Genomic DNA, 22,423 nt, shown 5'->3' on the forward strand with positions numbered 1-22,423 from the left:
AGTGTAGGGCAAAAACAGGTAAAGCTAAGAAACTCTAGTAATATCACTGGCATGGGGGATTTCTAATTATGTTAACCATTGTGTCATGTCTAGATCAAGCTATCACAAATAACTTCATTGCTATATGGTAAATACTTTTTTAGGTTTAGAACCCACTCAAATTCTCTTTGTTTTTGTGTTTTCATTCGCTGTTTTCTTCTTTTTGGACTTCTAAAATTCAAACATATTGCCTTTTAAGTAGCTTTCTGCAGCTTAATCACGTTCAGTCATCTCCAACATTTGTTACTCATTCCATCTTCCATCTACTCATTGATCTCATATCTGAGATCATCTTTGTGGGTCCACTCCTTTTCCTCTTTAATATTCTCCTATCCTTTCTGGAGACAGATTGGATCATACTAAATGCAGAGGACATTGTGAACTACCCTAGGTCACATAAAAAATCAATGAGTTTCCTGTGGATGCTGCAGCAACTAATATAAGACTTCTTAGCCTACAGTGAGGGAGTGAAGGAGACTGCGATGACTGTCTGTAAACTGTTATGTACACCGAAAACATGCATTGTTAAAAGCCAAGGAGTAATTATTATACTGTAAAATTTGTACGTCCACACATAGACATGCATAAGTGCTTTTATGATCTATCAAATATGCGTGTGAGGTGCTTAGTACACAATGTCTGTCTAAAAGCAAACAGAACAAGGTATCAATTGATCTTTGAATCTTTTTTATTATTCAATATATCAAAGCAAATTAATACACAGCAAAATTGTGCTGAGGGCAGGCAGTGGCATCCAATTGAACAAATGAACTCAAAGGGGAAAATTAGAGTTCTGAGACAGAGTTCAGAGGGTGGCACAACTTCTGAGTTTTTTTTATTTCTTTTCTTATGAATTTTTAATTGGTGGCATGGAGCTTTGTTTTTCATTATCCCAAGTTTTCAGACAGTAAAGGACTCATAGCATGAGCATGGGTGTTAAGTCGAACAACAACAGCAGTACTTATGGAACCAGCAAAACGTATTCTGCACGCAAGACCAGAGACTGCAAGCAAATGGAAGAGCATTGAATATCAGAGCAGGAATGTGTAGTTGGTCTTTAAGCATGGTTGGTCTCCCTCAAGACAAAAACATGTGTCTTATTATAGTAGTTTGAAAAAATAGTGGTATTATAGTCTGATACCAATATCAGTGTTGTCTACTTGTTAGAGGACCTTAACCATAGGACCCTGGTGGAACTGACTGACTCTTCACGTCAGATGACATCGTTTCAATGTTTCTTCTTGCTGGACTTCTCAATCATGGTCTCCACCACCATGGAAGTCTCCTCATAACCTTTAACCTTGCGACCATTGGAGAACTTCTCCACCGACTCTACCACCTCCACCTTCTCGTAGCTCATGGCTTCTGGGGTATAACTGCCAGAGCTGGTGCTGGTGCTGGTGCTGGTGTTGGAACTGGAGCTGGAGCTGGTGCTGGCACCACGAGGCGCTGGCTTTGGAGTGGGCCCACTCGGCCCATTGTCATCCTTGTTCTTCTTGGGATGACTGGCCGCTGGGGTGGGATCTTTGGGATCGGAGCTTGAGCCAGAGGAAGGAAGGACTGGGCTGGGATCTTTAGAGTGAGGTTGGGGCTCTCCATTCTTATGCTTACCTTTACCCCCATTATCATCCTTACCTTTTCCACCATTGTCCCCCTTTCCTCCTCCTCCATTAGAGGGCAGGGTGGGACTGAGAGGCCTGGGGTCTATGGGCTGAGGAAGTGGAGGAGGTAGAGGAGAGGGCTCATAGGGTGGCATCATTCCATCTCTGATAGTGACGATGATGTGACCTGCTGATGGTGTGGAGGTGTAGAAGCAGGGATCCGGGTAGCTGCCATCACCGGTGACAAGGACATAACGACCCTTGGTGTAGAAGTCAGCAATTGGCTCAGGCTTCTTGTACTTTCTCATTCTGTCTCTGACGATGTTACAAAGAGTGTCAAAGGCCTTGCTGATCTGGGCTCCATCTGGGACATCCTGTGGAGACATTCCAGTGAGAACAGGTCTCTGCTCTTTTCTCCTCACCCCCTCCTCCTGCACTTCTTCAGAGGGGATCCCCTTTATTTCCTCATCTAGAGCCTCTCCAGCGGCTCCCCCATTTCTGTCCTCCTGACCACTGTCCATCACATCCTTCGGGGTCAGCTCTTTCTTCTTCAGGACCTTCTTGGCCATGATCTTCTGGCGGGGCTTGATGCTGGTGATATCTTGTATAGCCTGGGTGATATCTGGACACAAATTAGATCATACGTCAACTAGTTGGAACTGGTGAACTAAGAAAAGACCAAAATTATGGATGCACAAACAGAACAAAATGTTCTGGGATGCTGAAGACAACAAAGACATCACAAGGTCAGGAGCTTTGTTAGCTGACTCTCTATAGCTGTCTCTAACAATGGCAGCTGATAGTACATGCACTCAATAGCGAATCTCAATGTAAACCAGCAGTGATGTGCTCATACCTCTCCCCCTGCTTGATGAAGTGGGTGTGTGAGTGTAGCGGTAATTAGTGGTGAACAGGGTAATGGGTGTGCCAATTATCGCTGAATTCAACCTGCAGGAAAGAGAGCAGTGAAATGTCACACATACAACAGCCATGCACTGAACAGCTTTGCTATGCAGGGGAAACTGGTAAGGAAATTGATAAATCACATTTTACATGTGACAGGGATCACAGGTAACTTTAAATAACACAAATACAGCTAATCTGACATGATACAGAAAACACTGTGGTTGTTTTTGTGCTAGTGCAATAGAGGAAGACATTTGTCGTCACATAGTGCCATCTGTTGGCTTATTCTGCACCCTACATTAACCTAGTTACAACATGTACCTGAAGCAGACCTAATGTTCTTACCTGTAAATAATCAAGACATTTTTGGGAATGTGCTGGTTTTAATGACCCACAGAGTTTACATTCTACAATTACTCTTAAATTACCCATAGCATTTTTTAAAGGCTGATTCTGATATTCTTTAGAGTCAATAGCCTTAAACTTGACATTTTTTTCATAAGTTTGTTAAGTGGTAGAAGATGATCTTCTTGCGCTTCTTAAATGTGTGGAGAAGGCCATGAAACAGCATTTAGACCTTCATTTAGGGATATAACATTTACAGAAACTATAATTGAGCATTTAAATGAATTAAAATGTTAAGAAAACAACAACAACATAATCAGAACTGAAACTGGACTCAATCTTTTGGCTAGAGCTCTGCCCCGGTGTTGAGAGACTATTACAAAAATGTAAATCCATCCAATTTTTTTGCAGCTGATCTATGTTCATGTAAATTTTATGATTGAACTCATTCATCCTGGTTATGTAAACACGTATATAGCTTTAACCTTTATATTAGATTTACTATCTTTTTTCTAGCTAAACTGACTGAAGTGAATAGTCAACCGTTGGATGTCTGTGTACATGTGTCTCTATAATCGTCAGCAACCAGGTGGGGACAGTCTACCTGTTATCTTCATTCTCGATGATCCTCTTGTACCTCTCGAGCTCATTCTCAAGAGATGTCTGGTACATGGCAAGGTGGCGACATTCACTGGTGAACTTCTCCAGGGACCTCTCAGCTTCCTCAATCTCCTTCCGCAGAGATTCGATTTTGTCGTTGTTCATCTGGATCTCATCGTCATAACTCTCCTGTGTGTTTCTGATGGCTTGCTCCAACACTGTCGTCTGAAAAGAGAGACAGAGGCAGGGATTAAATTGAAAAAATGACAAAGCTCCTTGAGTAGATTAAACTGTGTATTGCAGATGTCATTTATAATAACACTAGTTTAGTATGTGTTGCCAATGAAAGTTAATTTAATGAAAATCAGAATTTAATTTGAGCCCATTACAGGGTTTAACTCCTCAGTATTTCTTATAAGAATTGTGCAAATGAAAACAGTGTTTTCAGACAAATAATTTATTGATGTAAAACAATGTGATTAACAACTAAATAAGGTTAGAACGTATCACATTCAAAGGCTCTATAGGGTTCAAATAAGTGAGTAATAGGTGATGCATAACATTAGCAGAGTGAAGAGCATCTTATGTGCCGGTAGCAGAGGTATGTCTTTAGTCAAAACCTGTGGGAACAAAGCAGCCAAGTGAAGAAACTCACTTTGAAAATCAATTCCAGTTCAAAATTTGATTGTGTGGCATTTTATTCCATTAAACAAAATCAGCCCCGTGTTTCTCATTTCCTGTGAGGAAACACTGTCTTCACTAAACTAATAACTACCCTGCTGTCATAAGGTAGTCATGGCTGACATCTAGTGGTACTTCTGCAGCATCTATGGAGTAGCACAACATTATGGAGGCTGCAGGGTGAAGGCCTATTTAATGCCTTACTCAGTTAGAAGTAAGCAATCACTAATCACTAGTCTCATTTCTCAAAAATTCATAATTTAACAGCATATGTATACTAGAAACATTTTTATTACCTTTCAGAGAAGGAAATGTCAGTATTTAAGAAACTGATTACTGATTGGTATATTGACTAAATACCAAGTAAACAATTGTGTTGTGTTTCTATTGATGAATCCCCAATAGTTATCTTAAGAACAGGTTTTGTGCTATAAGACAAAAAATGTATTGGCAATTTTAATAGTAACTTTTCAAGCAAAAAAATCCCCAAATATACAGGTACCAGATACTCAAATATGAACATGAGTGTGGACTGATTTTAATGGTGTCTGTCTTCTAATGAAAATACATTTGGTTCCTCTTTGGAACTCCTATTTACTGTGTTTCTATAGATATGTCTTAGTGAAAAAATAGGGAGGGGATCACTGCATGTAATTAACGTGAAACCTCCTGCTGTCATGGTAATGGTGTGACCCACCTCAGCCTGCAGCCGTTGTTTTTGGGCCTGCAGCTGACAGAGGGCGCTCTTATATTCCTCCAGCTGACTCTGCAGTACCGGCACTTTCCTCTGGGCCAGCAGCTTCTCCTGCTCCTTTACACATACAGCACAAATCAGTGAGAACATGGAGAGAAGCACACTGTGTCTGTGAACAACATGAAGGTTACTCCACACACACAATCACACGGCAGGCAGTGTTAAAAACTTCAGTGATTGCATTTTGAATTGTTTTTTGTTCATCTACTAAAATTAACCGATTTTGTGTTTGGAGTGCACTGCCCACCCAGCAAACTGAATTAATAATGATAAAAGCGACCTAAGTTAGAGCTTTACTCATCTCACCTCATTTCAAAATTACTTTCATAATATTCAAGCATTTATTGGCAGCAGCGTTGTTATTGTATGAAGTGACATCATTAAGTTTCGGACCAATTTAAAATTTAAATCCAAAGATGGCTTTCCATCGTCGTTTCCATGATTGAGATGCGTCATTAGAGCCGACAAAAGCTTGATCCTTTCGGCTGCTATATTGGGAAGTAAGCAATTAAAGTATGAGGTGAAATTAAATGTCAGATTTGCTGGCAATATGCTTCCTAAACTTGAACATCATTCATGTAATTAGTAACACCTGTGCTAGAGTAAAATTAAGGTGACATTTTGAATAATGACTTAAATTTAAAGCAAATGAACATATTTATGAAATTGCATCAACTCGGGGCTTCCAGAGGCAGACACAGTCTTATTAAGACTCCACTAATAGGCCAACTTAATTATTGCTGTAAACAGACAAAACAAAATGCTAAATAGGCTAATGTTGCTGTAGTAAGTAAAAGAAGGAGTTATTCTTTATGTTTGCCACAGCGATTTGTCATCGAAGTATAACAATAAGTGTATGGTATTATGTTATGTTATGTATGTCAGTGTGCTTTGATTTAGTTTGTCCAATCAGTGGTAATGCAGAGAGTAGGCTAGCTTGTGTCTTTAGCTGGAGACTAACAAGATCACCAAGCTTGCTCCTTGATTACCTTTGGTCTTATCTTCACTGGATTTCAGCTCAACACAGAGTTGTGGCTCTTTGTCTTTATTCACTCAGTGAAATGTAGCTCAACCAATTAAACAGTTTCTGCACCTAGAGCAGTTCTGCCTCTGAGGAATATTTGTATAAATAAAGCTCCAATTTGTTACACATAATTAGCATGCACAGTCGTTCTTCCTGGCATTTGCTTCATTATGTGTCCTCACACTGTCAGACTGCAGGCCTGTCTGTGTGTCTGGTTGGACTGTTTGACTGTCTGTGCATGTTGCATGTGCACAGACCCACACGTACACACAGTAAAACACAGACAAATGCAGGCACAGGCAACCAATTGCACTGAAAAGCCAGTAACCTCATCAACCCCAGACACGTAGCCAGGGCTGACACACATGCAAACACTATCTTCTCCCCTCGGGAACTGCAGCACACACACACACACACACACACACACACACACACACACAGTGACAACATTAGTGACCTCACCTCAGAGATGCCCACTGACACATTGGGAACAAGGGGAAGTGTCTGGTTGATTTGCTGCAAAATGTTTACATAGGTCTGGATCTCTGCAAGGTTCTGTGTAGAGGAAGAAAATAGAAGAGGAAAACATAAAAGAACTAACATAATAACTAACAATAACTAAAAACTCAACAATAAGAAGAACATGCCTAAGCTATTCCATTTTGCAAACCTGAAACATTTTATCTGGTCTGCTCATAACCCTCTTGCTTATTTACTTTGCTCTTCTTATTTAGGATGAAATGAAAGTATCCATTAAAAGGCTTACATTTAGGTGAAATATATTTTTAAATGGTGCTAGCATTTCTTTACAATAAAGAACCTTTTTTTCATACCCATTTGAACAAGCTCTCAGATTTGGTAATAAAGAGGAGATATATTTCCGCTGTCCAGAGAGATACATCAAAGCTAAGGACCACAAACCCCGATATTCATGTGAGACATCTCCCTATTCTTTCCCACACAATATAGCAGTGCTTTTTGATATGCTATCTTCATATTGCAGAGTCACTGTTACAGACCATCGTAATTCGTCATCAAAAGCAGCATTGGGTGAAAATAAAAAAGAGGGAGACATTGTGCAGGCAAGCACATCTATGGAAAGTCATTTTCCTTTGTCTCAGCATTATTATGGTCATTGTGTTGCACCTTCAAGGCATTTCTACTGCACAAAGTGGAATAGTCAGTTTTTGTCTTTCCACTGTGCTTTCTTGTCATGTGTCAGTGTCTGTTACATTTTCTCAGCAATCCTTTCCTCACTCACATCACAGAAGGTAAATTATTGCTAAAGGCCCGGTTACATCATAACACATCCTTCGGCGCCTGTGTCAAGGTTTTGTGCCTTGTCATTTGTGCAGTGGTGGCCTGAGGTCAGAGGTGTTCAAAAGCACACAAACACAGAATAACACGCACTGTGGTCTAAAATACTTTGAACTGATATTCTTTGACGTGAAATAGGTTTCTTGTGAGTTTTCCAATAAATCTAGGCAAAAGAAACTGAATTGAGATCAGAGATGCTGTCAAAAAGAACAATATGGGCATCATTTCAAAATGTGGTAGCCCGTTAAAGATCAATATGTCATGACATATAAAGTATTTTTATTGATGACAAGGAACTATTTAAGTCATTTCTCAGTGAGTGGCTTTTACTGGCCCAATTTGTCAAAGCCATCAGTAAAGATTACTATAATGTGAGTATTGATGCAATTGCTCACTGTCACTTATGTACAGTACATATTGCACCAGCATCAATATATATTGATTCATGCACTGATAAAGCCCACAACACACTCTCTCCTCAGCCACTGACAAATTGATTTGTGGAATCTTTTATTTATTTACATTAACTTTTTAAAGTTACATATTTTATACTGTACATGGGCATAACATTTTTACTAAAATAGACTAATGCCACATAATTAGTATTTGCAGCCTAACTTAAGGATTAGGCAACAAAACTACTTGGTTAGGTTTAGGAAAAGATCATGGTTTGGGTTAAAATCACGAGACAGGACTAGTTTTCTTTAATAAAATTTTACCAAAACCATAACCAAAGTGCTTTTTTTGTTGCCTAACTTACCCAACTGTTGCAAACTCCAGTGCACAATAAATTTGTTCCCTTCTTAGCGTAGTTAATTTGGATCATCCTCCAGCAGTAACACTGACCTTTTTGTGTCTATCTCTGGTGGAGTTGATATCATCCTGCAGGAACTGTGATTGGATCTGGTACTCCAGGTTTCTCAGCAGAGCGCCGTCAGCTTCCTACAAGAGTAGAGAGAAAATAAAAGGAAAACAACAATAGGGGACCCAGGGAAAAAACAGTGACATGAACCGTGTGAAGTGTTTTGATTTCAACAAAAGCCAAAGAACACTCAGTTGTCATATTGCAGTCATACAATGATATGGAAAACTCTTCAGTGTCCAACTCAGTGCTAACTGGCAATTTAAAATCAGTTAAGCTCTGGTATGCTCAATCCAAATTAATTGTGTTACTTATTTTATGTTAAGCAATCATGTACCCTTTTTTCACACAGAAATTAGAAATTAAATCTCTTTTCACTGGGGAAAGCTACTGTATTTATTCAACCAATATATTTATTCAACCATACTAAAACCAAATATAAATCTCATTTGATTTACTAATTTTTAAATACTGTTATGCTGTATCTGCTTTTACATGCCCAGGTTTTTCCATGTTTAAATTCTGGAGAATTCTGATGCAGATAAAATGCAGTTTTTAAAAAAAATGCTGATACATTCATGATGGTGTAAACAAACTTAATGTCATCCATATAGTACCTTGTTTAACTGTTCCAGTGTGCCTCGTAGCTGTTCTTGATAATCACATTCATTTCTATATCTGGAACATAAAACATCTCGATTATGTGTTAATATAAAGCAGAAGGAGGTACAACATAATATTCTCACAATAAGCTACAGTATTAGCAGTATTAGCACAGGAAAACTCACCTTAGGTAATCTGTGTCATTTGAATCTGATTGCATGTTTGTGTTGGATGCAGTGGGACAGGACGGATTGCTGCACAATTTCATTTTTGGTGCTCACAGCATTGGAAAAGGGTTCATTGTGAAGTTTTCACTGGAACCATTTTCTACCCCACAAATAATTCCTATTAAATCTGTGTGTGACAGTGTGTTCTGTAGATTGGAACATGGAGACTCTTTTTGGAAAGAAATGTTGCAGTTGGATTTTACTTTAATGTCTTCAAATGCTACTTGACATTAATGTGAGCATTACAAATTAAATTTACTATTAATTTCTATTATATTTAGTGGAAGCAAGGATGTTAATAGAGATAAGTGAGAAAATGTGTGTGTGTGTGTGTGTGTGTTTGTGTGTGTATTGCTGTCATTTGGAATAACTGACCCTTTAATTTATAACCATTATTTCAGTTCAGTGTCTATTCAATATCTTGTTTTATGTCTACTAATGAAGTTAAAACATGTTACAGTATTCAGAATCTTTTTTTTTTTTTGCAGTTTGCATGATTACCTAATGAAGACGCAGTTGATTGATACATCTGACTCTGAAAATTGCATCCATTCTGACAATGATTATATATTAATTTATAGTTTCCCATAGTTGCTGAGAAGTATCGTTTGTCTGTTATTTTATTTTTTAAACCAGCATCTTCACTTCTTTAGGGTTAAGATTCTTTATCACTTGTTAATTCTGAGAACATTTCTACGTGTTTCTAATCACTGAAGAAGAAATTTGACCTTTGACACAAGATAAAACCAACCACTGCCCACTCTCTTACTTGCTGGTGAATTCATCCAGCATGCGGCAAGCATCTTTCAGCTCTCGCTCCAGCTTGGCACGGTCAGACGACAGCTCTCGGATGCGCTGTCTGTTGACTTCAATCTGCTCTGTAAAGGCCTCCTCTAGGCCGCTGGCCTCTTCCATCCGCTGTAGCGTCTCCAGCTGCTTGCGGAACACGGCGTTGCGCTGCTCCAGGACTCGTGCCCTGTTGATGTACCGGGCAAAGCGGCTGTTGAGCTCCTGAAGGCTCTCCCAGCCCTGGATGGCTGAGATGCCCGCGGAGGTTTCTGAGTCCTCTGCTTCCTCATCAAAGACATCTGAGCGCTCGTACCTTTCCTTGCGCACTTCGTGCAGGTACCTGGTCTTGAACATGATGGTACGCTTCTCTCCCCTGGGTTGGTGGTATCCCCGGAGTGTTTGGTCCCCTTCCGCACCTTTATTGTGTGAAAACTCGGGTGCTCACCCTTGGCTGTCTCATGGTAGACTAAACGCTGTACAGCACTGGCTAGTGGCGAAATAGCCCCCAAAACCTCCCCCTGGCTGTGGTCGCGCACGCTGCAGGCCTGGGGCCTTCCAGAGTTCATTGTTGCCTTTGTGGCAGAGATTAGAAGAGACATGCTGTTGATGACAAAGCAGAACCACAAAAACAAACAATTGGCTGGCACCACGAAAGCACTGGGTTGTCACACACCATTATTTTGTTTCTTAGTCAGCTGCTTTCTAGATCCCTGTTTGATATGGCAGATTGGATGGTGGCCCAACACGGGACAGAGGGGAAATTTCGTGCAGTGCAATTTGTGTGGACTGTGGAGAACTATTCCTGCCAGAATTGAGAAGTGTTGACACACTGTGCTGAAACAAAAACTGCTTTGGTTTACAAGTGGGTAGTAATTGTGTTGCAGCTCGTGAGCTTAAAAACATTTCACAAAAAACTAAAAATTACAGAAATGTATTCACAATTGCTGATAAGTAGACAGGCTGGGTTGGGAAACAGTGATAGACGATCATACGATACAGAGAATGTTTAATGATTGTTTTGTTACAACATTAATTCTGCAATAAAATGAGAATAACAGTAAAAAGAGTAAAATTGAACTACAACACAGTTGTTGTGTTGATCTAAATATCTAATACGACTTTCAGTCTTTATTTCTACACATTATGTTTTTTGTTTAATGGAAACAAGGAAAAAGCCTCTTGTTGTTTTCCTCAAGGTGCTTTCAGCCTACATCTCTTTAAATCTGTATTTCCCTTTTGTATTTCCGTTCTTTCTCTTACACAATAACTCATGCAAAGAGGAGAGTAAGAGAGAGTGATAGAAAAATGAGGTCAAGACAGAACAGCTTCTCCTTTGGCTTGCTCTCTGCAGGCTGTGGTACAAGGTCAGTCAAAAGGTTCCACCAGACAGAGCTAACAAGCTTTCTGTAAAATGGCTGAAACACATGAATGAAGAAAACACATGTCAAATCGCTTTACACAAGCATCTCAGCATCTTCTGGACCCAGCAAAGCCCTCAAGGGCAGACTGTGAAAGTTAAACTGACATAATGGAGTTAAAATAATGCTGTATACTGTAGCTCATTTCTCATTCAAGCAATAGATGTATGCTTTTCTTTCACATTCACAGTTATTTGATCAACCGAGGGTGACCTGGTTGATCCTGCCAGTCACATATGCTTGTCTCTAAGGTGAAACCATGCAAGTGTAAGTACACACTGTACAGTGAAAAGGCAAATGGTTCATTAAATCAGTTATGGTTTTTATATAACCATAGATAATGTGATGACCTTTATCTATGCCTACACACTTTAACCTGTTATATGTGTGGGAAAAAAAGAACTGATACATGAGTTTATGAAAATTGTTGGTCAAGTGTAAAAAAAAAAATCATCTTTGAAAGTGCAATCGACAGACACAATCCAACGTAAAATGTAGGTGCGTTACAGTTTTTGTTAAATGTTGAGTTTAAAAGACAAGATCATGGTTATAGTTTCTGTGAATATTTCAGCACTCTCAAATATGTGGTGTATCACTCACACACAGCACATGTTCTACAAAAAAGAGACATTTCAATCATGATGCTTTTCTTTTATTTAGCATTCAGCACTTACTATTTTGTAAGCGTTCTCCCCAAGGTCGCTCAATTCCATGTCTGTGTTATTGTCCAGGTCTGAGCAGGGATCTGTAAAAGTCACTAACACAATAGACACAACATCTTGATCTGAAAGAATAAGCACATTGTTCATCCATAGAAGTGTTGTATCATTGTTTTCTTTCAGACAAATTATGTCACTGGGATTTAATTTTGAAACTAGTTTGAAATCCTTTTCCATATTGTTTCCAGGGGGTTAGGGTTATTGGGGGTGTCTGAGATTGTAAGAAGGACTCACACAAGTGCATCATGACACCCCTGCGTTCTGCAAAAGCGAGTAAGCCCAGATCGATTTTCAGTAACTTTCTGCTACACAACGACATTTACATATAGAGACAGAACACATGATAAAGAAATGCAGAGAAAATACGTTAAAGCCAGTTAGAATGGTAAGTAAAGACTGTGTGGTCAACTAGTGTTTGGACATCATTTTACAGAAACCTTGCAGCTGTTTTGGATTTAAACCCACATGTATCTGTTTCAAACTGACACCAATAAACTACCTCATAATCTGTCCACCCGCGAGCAGCGGCCACAGATTGTTGGTCGTGTGCATATTCTCAAAGGTTGAGGAGAGATCGCACTGCCTTCTTTTCCCATCTATATTCATTGGTTACAAATGGCAGTAAATCTGAAGCCTGAGTGAGATTAGAGAGCTGTCCAGACTTGGAAATGAAAGTCTTTTGTTTATCCTGCTAGTCAGGCCTCCTGGGCCAAAGTGGCAGACACCGAGCAAGGCAAAGCAAGTAGCCCCTTATATTTAGAGGGTAATAAAAACTAATAGGAACATGCAAAGGCAGTTGTCTTATTTCTTATGAGCTGGGGGATGGATATGTTCAATTTCTAGTAAAGAAAACTAGGTTTCTCTCCTCCTGTGTCCATTATAAATGACAGAAGAACATGTCTGTAGGTTCACTGGTGTGTCTTGCTGTCCATTATTATATTTAAACTGCAATGACTGCATCTGCCAGTCTGCGGCACTCAGTGCGAGAGGACACAAAAAGGCATCTGACTGCTACTGACAGATTATTGTTAGAGGAGAAAATCAGCACTGCCATCACAAAAAGGAATTGATCCTAGAAAGCCATCAGTGCTACTGTCAGTGCCAGTTTATCTGCCGTTCAGCATGGTTGAGCACAGAGATATGGTGCTGACAGCTCTCTATGACTCTGTCCATATACTGACCTCTGACCCAAAAGAGGGAAAAACATCACATTATATTCACAGTCTTGCTAATTATTCTTAGAGAAGAGAAGCTTCAGTGTTGCAGCATATTCAAGTAATATGGCAGTTTATCACCAACCCAACTCAACCAAATGAAAGGCTCATTAAAAGTGGAAAGAATTTCTCAAATAGAGGGTTTCTTGTTCATTATGTGCAAGGATATTCCCGAACATCTCTGACACTGATTACTTTCATCAAAACCACTGCAAGCAGTGTCAGTGAGGGGCATTGGTGTGAATTTCAAAAATGCTTTGTTTGTTTTTTTGTGCACACAATTCTAAGCTTCAAAACAAACAACACGCACGTTACTTAAAATGCATTAGCTCCACATTAAAGAAGAGTTACAAGTACTGATCAAAATGCTTAGTAGGTCTATAGTGCTTTTAAAATCTTAAAAAACGAATGAGGGATTGTAAAGTGACTATGACTTAATTAGTTCATGTTTTCAGATTATTCTATACTATAAAGCAGCTAACTACGATGCTTGGTAATTCCCATCCTCTTGGACATTTCCTGCAACGCTTGAGAATTTTTACCCAGGTCCCAGTAAGATCATAAATTCCTAGAGTTGTATAACTTGGACATTATCAAATTGCTTTGCAAGGCATTGTGGGATTCCATACAAGGTTGGACTGACCACTGACTATCCCCGGCCTCCAGGATTATACGTCAGTGTTTTTTTGAAGCTACCCCTAAGCTCCAAAAGTACATTAGCATACAATTTAACACTTTTTCCAAACTCAGGTTAAATGTGCAGTAGGCCTATACAGTGGCATGTTTTGCAATTTTTTGACAGGGGTGGCCCAAATGGAGCACTTGCTTATGCACGCACACACACACACACACACACACACACACGTTAGAGTTGCATTTATTTACCATCTCTGTCTCCAATACTTCTTTAATTAATAAAATTACAGTATATTAAAATTTCTTACATTCCTATGTTAAACATTTTAATTTAAAAGATAAATAAATACCAATCACAGCACAAGTGGCACCCTACAAAAGAAAAACAATGCACATACATTAATACAGTCACAGTATAAAGTAACTTCACATTTGCAATACTGTCTACAACAAAATATACCCATAGCCAATCATAGTTTAGAACAATGGGTTGGCATTTCAGGGTTTGCCCTTGCTTCTCTAGGCCACTCTCTGGACAGTGCTGGCAAAGTTAGGCTGTCACATGAGTTAACATCATAATTACTGTATTTAGATGTTGAGGAGAGGTAGCAGGGTTTTCAAGGTGACTCTTATAAATAATGTACAGTGCAACTCCCTTCTGATGGATTCCCACCTTATCAGTGGGATTCAGTCAAAAATCTATCACCAGTGAGATATATCCCTGTGCATTGTGATAGACGTGGCTAAAGTCGAAAAGAGAGGCACATACAATTTGAAAGGCCTTATTTTTATTAATATTGGCTTCCCTAATCCTTCAATCTTGTGAGAAAAGGTAAAGCAAGGTAGCCTTTAACGTAAAGGGCATCCTGTGTTAACTGTGTATTTATGACCATCCATTTAGCTGGTAAACATTTTACCGTTCAACTTCCACCAACACGTGCGCGCGCGCGCATACACGCGCACCTGCCTCTCTCACGCTTCTTAAAAGACCTGTGATGTGGAGTCTTAAACTCGCGTCATCGTCGGATCTCTGACCTGATGCAGGAGGGAAACAGACGCAACTTTTCCTCTCCCTCCACACCCCCCTTTTAAAGGAGGTCTCCGGAGGAGAGCGGAGCCGACTGGCAGCAGAGACAATCACTGGCAAGGAAGGCTGATAGAGCAACCTTCTCCACTGGTGGGACTGTGCAACAATAGAAGGCTTCGGCTCGGTTTCAAACCAACCACAGAGCGGGCAATTATTATATTTATCATTATTATAATTATTATTATTATCGTTTTTATAATGTCGCTTAGAAAAGTCGTGGAACCTTCTGCAACATTTGCTGGTAAGTCCTTTATATTATTTTTTTCCTTTTCTGGGTTTTTATCAGTGGAGACTCATTAGAAATGATGATTTCTTGTAATAAAGTCAAAAAAAGAATCTCTCTCACATAAAAGTTTGCCTTTGGATGTGTTTTTATTACTCTATTGATATAAAATCACAGTCTGTGATTTCCCCTCCAGGCTGTGATTACCTACAAGAGCTTAAAACTCCAATTAAGACCACCTGCATCTTAATCTAGCCACCTTTGTGTTTATAAACTACCTCATAACCCTAATTCAAAGTACAGATTTTCATTTATTTGCATTAAAAATAGACAGTTGCCTATTTCCTTAAGCACTAATTTATCTTTACATAGAATTACCTCAGTGGAGATCACAGAAGTCATTTTAAAACCTAGATATTTGAGATTATGGGTCAAATCATCAGTGTCTCTTTTTGTCTTTCTTCCAATATAGGAGTGCTGCACTGTGTTTGTTAAGCAGCCAGGTTTATTGCCCTGTGCTACTGTATGAATACAAATCAGAGATCATCCTGTTAAATGTTTTAATTTTTCTTGCAGTTGGTTTTATAATATAGTTTTGCCTTATCTCATATGCATGCAGGGGGGGTTAAGGGACACTTGTGCAGCAAACTAAATGCCCTGTCATCATGCTGAGTCTCGTCTGTGACGTTGGCTTGCTGCAAAGTAACAATGTCTTAATAAATTACATCAAGGCCTTTGCTAGATATATAATGACCTCACCCACACACATTTTACATCAGAAAATATCTTAGAAATGTCACATATGCCAGCATGATTACGCCTGAAACTCATGTACTTTGTTGTGATCGTATCTTGTTGCCAAGAATCATGATCTTGCATGAGTAATGCTCAGATGGGAACTTTCTATTCCAGGTGAAGATGTGCTGCTGTTTTCAAAGAAGATTCAACCTATTCAAATTATTGTCTTCACACAAACAACTTAATAATTAAGCTGGTTTCCAGAAATCATTGGTACCATGCACCAAAAAGCAACCTAATTTCTTGGATCAAATTGTTCTCAGATACAAGTCTTTCTAAACCAAAATAAGAGTGTGTACTAAGACATGGGGGACTCAAACATCAGCCACAAGGTAGTAGCTTACACAGAGATGCAGGAGAGTCTCCCAGCAGGCAAGTTGGATCATTACATGGACAACTATGATATGGACTATGGCATCCCTCCTGATGAGATCCCAGACACCACGCAGGGCCTGGCCTTCTTTGTGGCCACCATTGTTATCGGCGTGGTGCTTGTTTGCATCATGCTTGTCTGCGGGTTGGGGAACTTCATCTTCATTGCCACGCTGACACGCTACAAAAAGCTCCGCAACCTCACCAACCTGCTCATTGCCAACCTGGCCATTTCAGACTTCATTGTGGCAGTGGTGTGCTGCCCTTTCCTGGTGGACTACTATGTGGTGAAACAGCTTTCCTGGGATCACGGATTGGTGCTGTGTGCCTCTGTCAACTATCTCCGGACCGTGTCCCTCTACGTGTCCACAAACGCATTGCTTGCCATTGCAGCTGACAGGTGAGTCTGTGCCTTTATTTCTCTAGTAGTTCTGTTAGTGGGTCTGTCCACATTTGTTCACTTAATAAAGCCACTGCTTCTATTATAACATATTTTTTCATAAACTGCTTTTTAGATTAAAATAACCAACTGATGAACCATTCTTGCTCTTCTGAACAAAAATAGCTATATAGTAAAATACATATTTTAAACATATTATCTTTATGGGTTTCAATCAAGGTACAATAAATAACTGAATTTGACTGAACTACTACCAAGCTGTAAATCACAGTGGTTCTACTCCCTACTGGTCGTGGTTATATTTATACTGTAGTGGATATATTTACTTTTATCAGTGATGCAATCCTTTCATGGCATAAACTGGCACTATACTGCAATTGAGATTTAGGGGCCTCAGATTCGTCTTGATGTACATCTTATCTAAATATAAGATTTGTGTTTTTGTACACCAACACTAGTACTTTAAAGGCAATGTAGGAACATGCTTTGATTCATTTTTATTGTTAATGAGCCCAAAAAGCTCAGCAGAAAACAGTTCCCTTGCTACTCTGTTGCAACAGGTAGATATCCTCTAACAAAGAGTCCATCTGTATATCCTCATTCATCTGTGCCAGCTACATACATTATCTATTTAGTCGTCCCCTGGCACAGGCTGAAATATAGTTTAAACACTGATATGTTGGGCAGGAAATCATGATTTTTACATACAAAAAAAAAGTATTCAGTAAGATTGACTCTAAACATAAACATCTTCATGACTAAAGGACAAATAGGTTTTTTGTCAATGGATTCCAAAACAACATATGTGGGCACTTTTATTGGTAAGACTCACTCAGAAGTGCTTTTATTTAAGTTTAAGATCAACTTAAACTACTTAAATGGGGAAAATTGTTTTCAAGGTTAAATGAAAATGAAAACAATAAATGTTAGTAAGAGAAGGGATGGAAACCCTAATGTATTAGTGAGCATTACAGCAAATGCATCTGCTAAACATTGTGCTTAAAAGCACCTTGAGGTATACTTTAAGTATGTTCAGTGTGTGGGTAGGGAAACACAAGAAAGCAAGGGGGAAGAAGCCTCAGAAAATGTAACCCATAGAAAAGTTTTGCAGCTATTTATTTTTTAATCAATGAGCATTGGTGGAAGTAACAGGATAGATCAATCTGCCATTTTTCCAGAAGGCATTTTGACATGTCACAGTATGAAAAGCAGAAGTGTAAAGAATAAAATGAATGATGGCTGGATTTCATTTAGCCGCTGTTTCATGGTTGTAGCATTCTGCGTGCTGCTCACTGTCAGCTATTGTTAATGTTATAGGTAACATGTGTGCTTTTCCTACTCAGACTAATCAAACTGTGAACCCTATATTCACATAGAATTCCCCTTGGAGTCACAGACCTTGATAAACCATGTTAAAGACCATGATTGCTTTGGGAGAGACACAGAACATAAGTGCTATATGCTGTACCCATACAGCGACATAGAGTATAGATGAGCTTCCTCTCTCTAATTGATTGAACTGACTGCTTCACTTGCCTGCACATGTGTCTTGGATATTAAAGGGCCTAAATCCAAGGTTCTGTAAGCATTCATGAAAGTCTGCGTGCCTCAAATGATTGCCATTGATTTTTTTGCCTGCCCTTTGGCATGAATGAGCACTTTTGAACAATGCACCAAAGCTATGACTGTTTAGTTTAAGCTTCCCCACTGTTTCATGTGTAGAAAGTTCAGTCTTCCAAACTTCACAGTGGAAATGCTGACTTCTGGCAAACCCAGGTTTCCAGTATGCATCCTCCACTCCCTTACTGTTCCTTGTGCTACACGCATGTCAGACAACGTCCGGCATTGCCATAGAAAATACATTAAATTGCACATGAATTTCAGGAACATAATTCAAAGGAGACAGCGAGGGTTGGGTAATCACTTTATCTTGTGTTTGTGGAAGGGTTTATTTTTTCTGTTTCCTTTGTTGTCAGTTTGAGTATTTTGAGTACTGCTCTGACTCAAGAAGTTGCCAATCCAAATTTAAAAATGTGTTTGAGAAAGCCACAGTTAGAGAAAGGATGAACTATTCTATGGTGTACTGAATATAAGTTATTTGTTTGTTTGTATGAATTATGTAAGAGGTTTACCACATTGAAGATGTTGACCCATTATCAGGTACATTTTGTCTTTATAAACATATTGTGATTAAAAATAAAAGACCGAAAAATGAAGACAATTTATATATAAACAACATAGACAGTCATGCAAACGAACATAAATAACTTTCATTTTTAAGTTCATGCATTTACATGACCTGTCAATCAATTCATAGCAACTATTTACATATTTTACATTTACAGATGGATTGGAGATCGTGCTTTAAGTGGCAAAAGCATTCCAACTTTTTGACCACTAAAATATTACCTTCTACCAATATGAAAAATTCAGATCACTGAATAATGTAGCACTGTGTATTGAACTTTAATCTTCCATGAGTGACTGAGAGCAATTTGCCGAGTCTATTGAGTTCACACAGCACTCAGACTGCTAAAAAGGGTGGTTGTATTACGGATTTATTCCCTACCTCCTCAATGCAACAACATGTCTGTGTTTTTCCAGGTACATGGCTATAGTCTATCCTCTGAGGCCTCGTATGAAGTACCAAACTGCCTACTGTCTGATAACAGGAGTCTGGATTGTTCCCATTCTGATATCTATTCCCTCTGCTTACTTTGCCTCTGAGACCATGTACCCTCATGGCGGCACCACTCCCACCACTCACAAAGTCTTCTGCGCCCAGATCTGGCCTGTGGACCAGCAGGCCTATTACCGATCCTACTTCCTGTTTGTTTTTGCCGTGGAGTTCGTCGGGCCTGTGATCGTCATGGCAATCTGTTACGCCCAAATTTCCCGCGAGCTCTGGTTTAAGAATGTCCCAGGTTTCCAGACGGAGCAGATTAGGAAGAGGTTGCGTTGTCGCCGTAAGACAGTGATGGTCCTGATTGGGATCTTGACAGCGTACATCCTGTGCTGGGCACCATACTATGGCTTCACCATCCTGCGAGATTTCCATCCAACACTCATCTCCCGCCAGAAGAACTCACTGGTTGCCTTCTACATCATTGAGTGCATTGCCATGAGCAACAGCATGATAAATACCTTCTGCTTTGTAAGTGTCAAGAACAACACAGTGAAGTACCTGAAGAAGATTGTACTGCTGCGCTGGAGGTCAACGTATGCCCCTAGTAAGACTGTGGATGAGATGGATATGAGGACCGCCTCCATGCCTGTAACAGAGGAGATTGAATGCATTCAGCTGAGGTGAAGAGAAGAAAATCACTAATAAAACAGTCAATTAGATTTGATTTGATAGACACAAATTACATAGTTTACAGTGATGATTTTGTCATGGGACATTTCAGTCATGTTTAAATCACATTCTGGAAAGATTTCAAGCATCATGAAGCTCAAGGAAAGGCCAAACCCAAACCCAAACAGTACATTGATTAGTGGGGCGTCATACTATTGTTCAAATTTTATGAGTCAGCAGCACACCTATCTTCTATCTGAGATGTTATGAGAATGTAATTATTGTGCATACTGTGATTATGTGACTATACACTGTGTTGTTGTGAAATGTGGTATTTGTATAAGATATATTACATGGAACTTATAAATACTGTAACAGCTGCTACTGCCCTTAGTAATCGACTACCCTTAGTACATAAGGTTTATCTTTGTATTTTTTGTATCTGTTCTGTTTGCATTCATTTTCAGTAAGGTCAAATAACTATACTTTTTTGGTTTTCTACTGCATTTTCCTTTTTTACCACTAGGAAATTCAGGAGTTTTCAGCAGAAATGTCCTTTTGTGGAATGTACAGTACTGAGATGGTCATTTGAATGTCTTAAAACAAAGGAATCTTGATTATTTGTCCTTGAAAAGAATCAACGCATTGCATGCTTTCTTTGTAAGTAAATACATTTCCTGTGTGCTTATGGTAATAAACAATGAGAAAGAAAAAAAAAATTAATTTATTAAGATACTTTCATTTGTTTCTTTTCTTTGTATGTTAGTTGCCTGTAACATCCATGGACTCATTCATTGTCAGTTGTAAAACACGTAATACTTCACAGCATGCAGCATTGTGAGCATCATCGTCAACCTCATCATGCACATAGAAATAGTGAGATGCTAAAGAACAGCCTCTTCAACACTTCAGGTTTCTTACAGATGTTCTTGTGGCCTCCATTTGTTTTAAATAATCAAGAGAATCAGGAGTGGTGGGATCTGCTTGTCATGTTGGCAAATGAACAAGCAAGATTCTTTAAAGCACAAGTCCTTGCCCCTTTGAAATAAAGAAGAAGAACAAAGATGACATGCCTGGATTTTCTGGGGTGTTATAAATAATGCAGATGAATATTTAGATCTTTCCTGTGAATAAATTAAAAATGCACAGTGGACGATAAGTAATGTTGAAAAGTTCCCAGCCTAGCCACAGAACAGGATACAACAACAGAATTCCTCAGGTTTTTATGTCATTCTCTCAGAATCAATACGCAATAGTTTATTTCTATATTTTCTTTATGCACTTACACTCAACTATTTTTTAAATTTGAAATTTTGAAACCCATAGGTGAAAACCAATGTATTAACAACCTGCCCAGTTCATGAATTTGGCATATCTGTGTGCGCCTGCCACTGAATAAAAGTAGCAAATTTATGCCCACTTCTTTTTGTCATAAAATACTTTGGGATTTATGAGCCACAATGTATTGAGCATCCCAAATATTGTATGATATTATGACAAAGTGGATCGTTTATTATCTAGAGTGACATGTCTTCTTCTGCTTATTAGAATAAATTCTATGTAAAGATCTTGAGTCATCCAGGTGTAAGATATTCAGCACTGCCATGGTACCATCTGTGCAGATCAGCTGCCAAGTTGGTGGAGCAAAAGGGACTGTTATCCACCAAGAAGTAAAATCAAGTCACCTGCCCCTGTTTGCACTGGTTTAAGAAGAGATGGAGCTGATGAGCCATGTGGCATTCCAGGAAGGAATCCTATCTCCAGACAAAAGACAGTGGACATTTCTGAAAAAGCAGCAACTATGGTATGGTTAAGGTTAGTGAGGAAGATTGGCCAACTTACATTATAGCGCAGGACAGCATTAGCGCCACTTAAACATGAACTAAAATGTAAACATGCAGCTGCACAATGGAGGCCCTGAAGAGTAGATGAGTTTGTTCGTTGAGCGAAAGAGCCTTGCATAAAACTTAAAATACTTTGCCCTTCTCCAGTTAATGTAAGCAGACAATCACCTTTTTCATGTAACTGCAGGCAGGATCCCACATATTGGATAGGAGGCACAATACATGCTGAACAAGCTGCCAATCCACTAGGAAGTCAAGAGTCAAACTAGAACAACTTTCCATGAACAAAGGGGTAGGTGGCGACACTGTATAAATACTCCTCCCTGTCTACCCAAATTAACAGTACATAAGTATTGACATTTAAACATACTGAAGTACTAAGAGTAAATGTACTCATTATGGCCCTCAGAATAATATTATATCTGGATTACTGGATTATAATTAGTGATGCATTAATGTGGTTATCACTTAAATGTTGCAGCTGGTAAAGGTACGGCTAATTTCAACTACTTTATATGCTGTTGTGTAATTAATCCATAATAGATTATATATCACAATTTATTTGTTGATTTATATTCATGACATTTATTTGATGTATTAAGTACAGTACGTGAGTAAATGTAGTTGGTTGCATTCAGCCAAAGCAACTTCAATTACCATAATTATATC

At 39.0% G+C, this 22,423-nt stretch overlaps 2 protein-coding genes across 2 annotated transcripts; one reads left to right on the top strand and one right to left on the bottom strand.

The window, feature by feature from the left end:
* Window positions 1–770: 770 nt before the first annotated feature.
* Window positions 771–10,102, bottom strand: LOC119917634 (filensin). Its single transcript, XM_038738030.1, has 8 exons — window positions 9,729–10,102; window positions 8,747–8,807; window positions 8,114–8,209; window positions 6,413–6,505; window positions 4,870–4,983; window positions 3,496–3,716; window positions 2,497–2,588; window positions 771–2,262 (listed from the first exon to the last, which is right to left on the bottom strand). Exons 1-8 carry the CDS (start codon window positions 10,100–10,102, stop codon window positions 1,268–1,270), a joined length of 2,046 nt encoding a protein of 681 aa, XP_038593958.1. The 3' UTR covers window positions 771–1,267.
* A 5,844-nt stretch (window positions 10,103–15,946) lies between these two features.
* On the top strand, window positions 15,947–20,548 carry prokr1b (prokineticin receptor 1b). The gene is made up of 2 exons (XM_038737790.1): window positions 15,947–16,615; window positions 19,220–20,548. The coding sequence occupies exons 1-2, from the start codon at window positions 16,149–16,151 to the stop codon at window positions 19,923–19,925; spliced, it is 1,173 nt and encodes a 390-aa protein (XP_038593718.1). The 5' UTR covers window positions 15,947–16,148; the 3' UTR covers window positions 19,926–20,548.
* Window positions 20,549–22,423: the final 1,875 nt, after the last annotated feature.

The sequence above is a fragment of the Micropterus salmoides genome, unplaced genomic scaffold, assembly GCF_014851395.1.
Source record: "Micropterus salmoides isolate LMB-PRFRI ecotype aquatic unplaced genomic scaffold, ASM1485139v1 Ms_hic_scaffold_22, whole genome shotgun sequence".
NCBI lineage: Eukaryota > Metazoa > Chordata > Actinopteri > Centrarchiformes > Centrarchidae > Micropterus > Micropterus salmoides.

What these genes read in the sequence shown, in the direction of transcription:
- LOC119917634 (XM_038738030.1), bottom strand. Translation starts at nt 10,102, where the DNA reads ATGTTCAAGACCAGGTACCTGCACGAAGTGCGCAAGGAAAGGTACGAG. An exon ending in CACTGGAACAGTTAAACAAG is followed by an intron (nt 8,210 to 8,746) that starts GTACTATATGGA and finishes CTACTCTTGTAG; the next exon opens with GAAGCTGACGGCGCTCTGCT. An exon ending in TGTCAGTGGGCATCTCTGAG is followed by an intron (nt 4,984 to 6,412) that starts GTGAGGTCACTA and finishes GTATGTGTAAAG; the next exon opens with GAGCAGGAGAAGCTGCTGGC.
- prokr1b (XM_038737790.1), top strand. Translation starts at nt 16,149, where the DNA reads ATGGGGGACTCAAACATCAGCCACAAGGTAGTAGCTTACACAGAGATG. An exon ending in CTTGCCATTGCAGCTGACAG is followed by an intron (nt 16,616 to 19,219) that starts GTGAGTCTGTGC and finishes GTGTTTTTCCAG; the next exon opens with GTACATGGCTATAGTCTATC.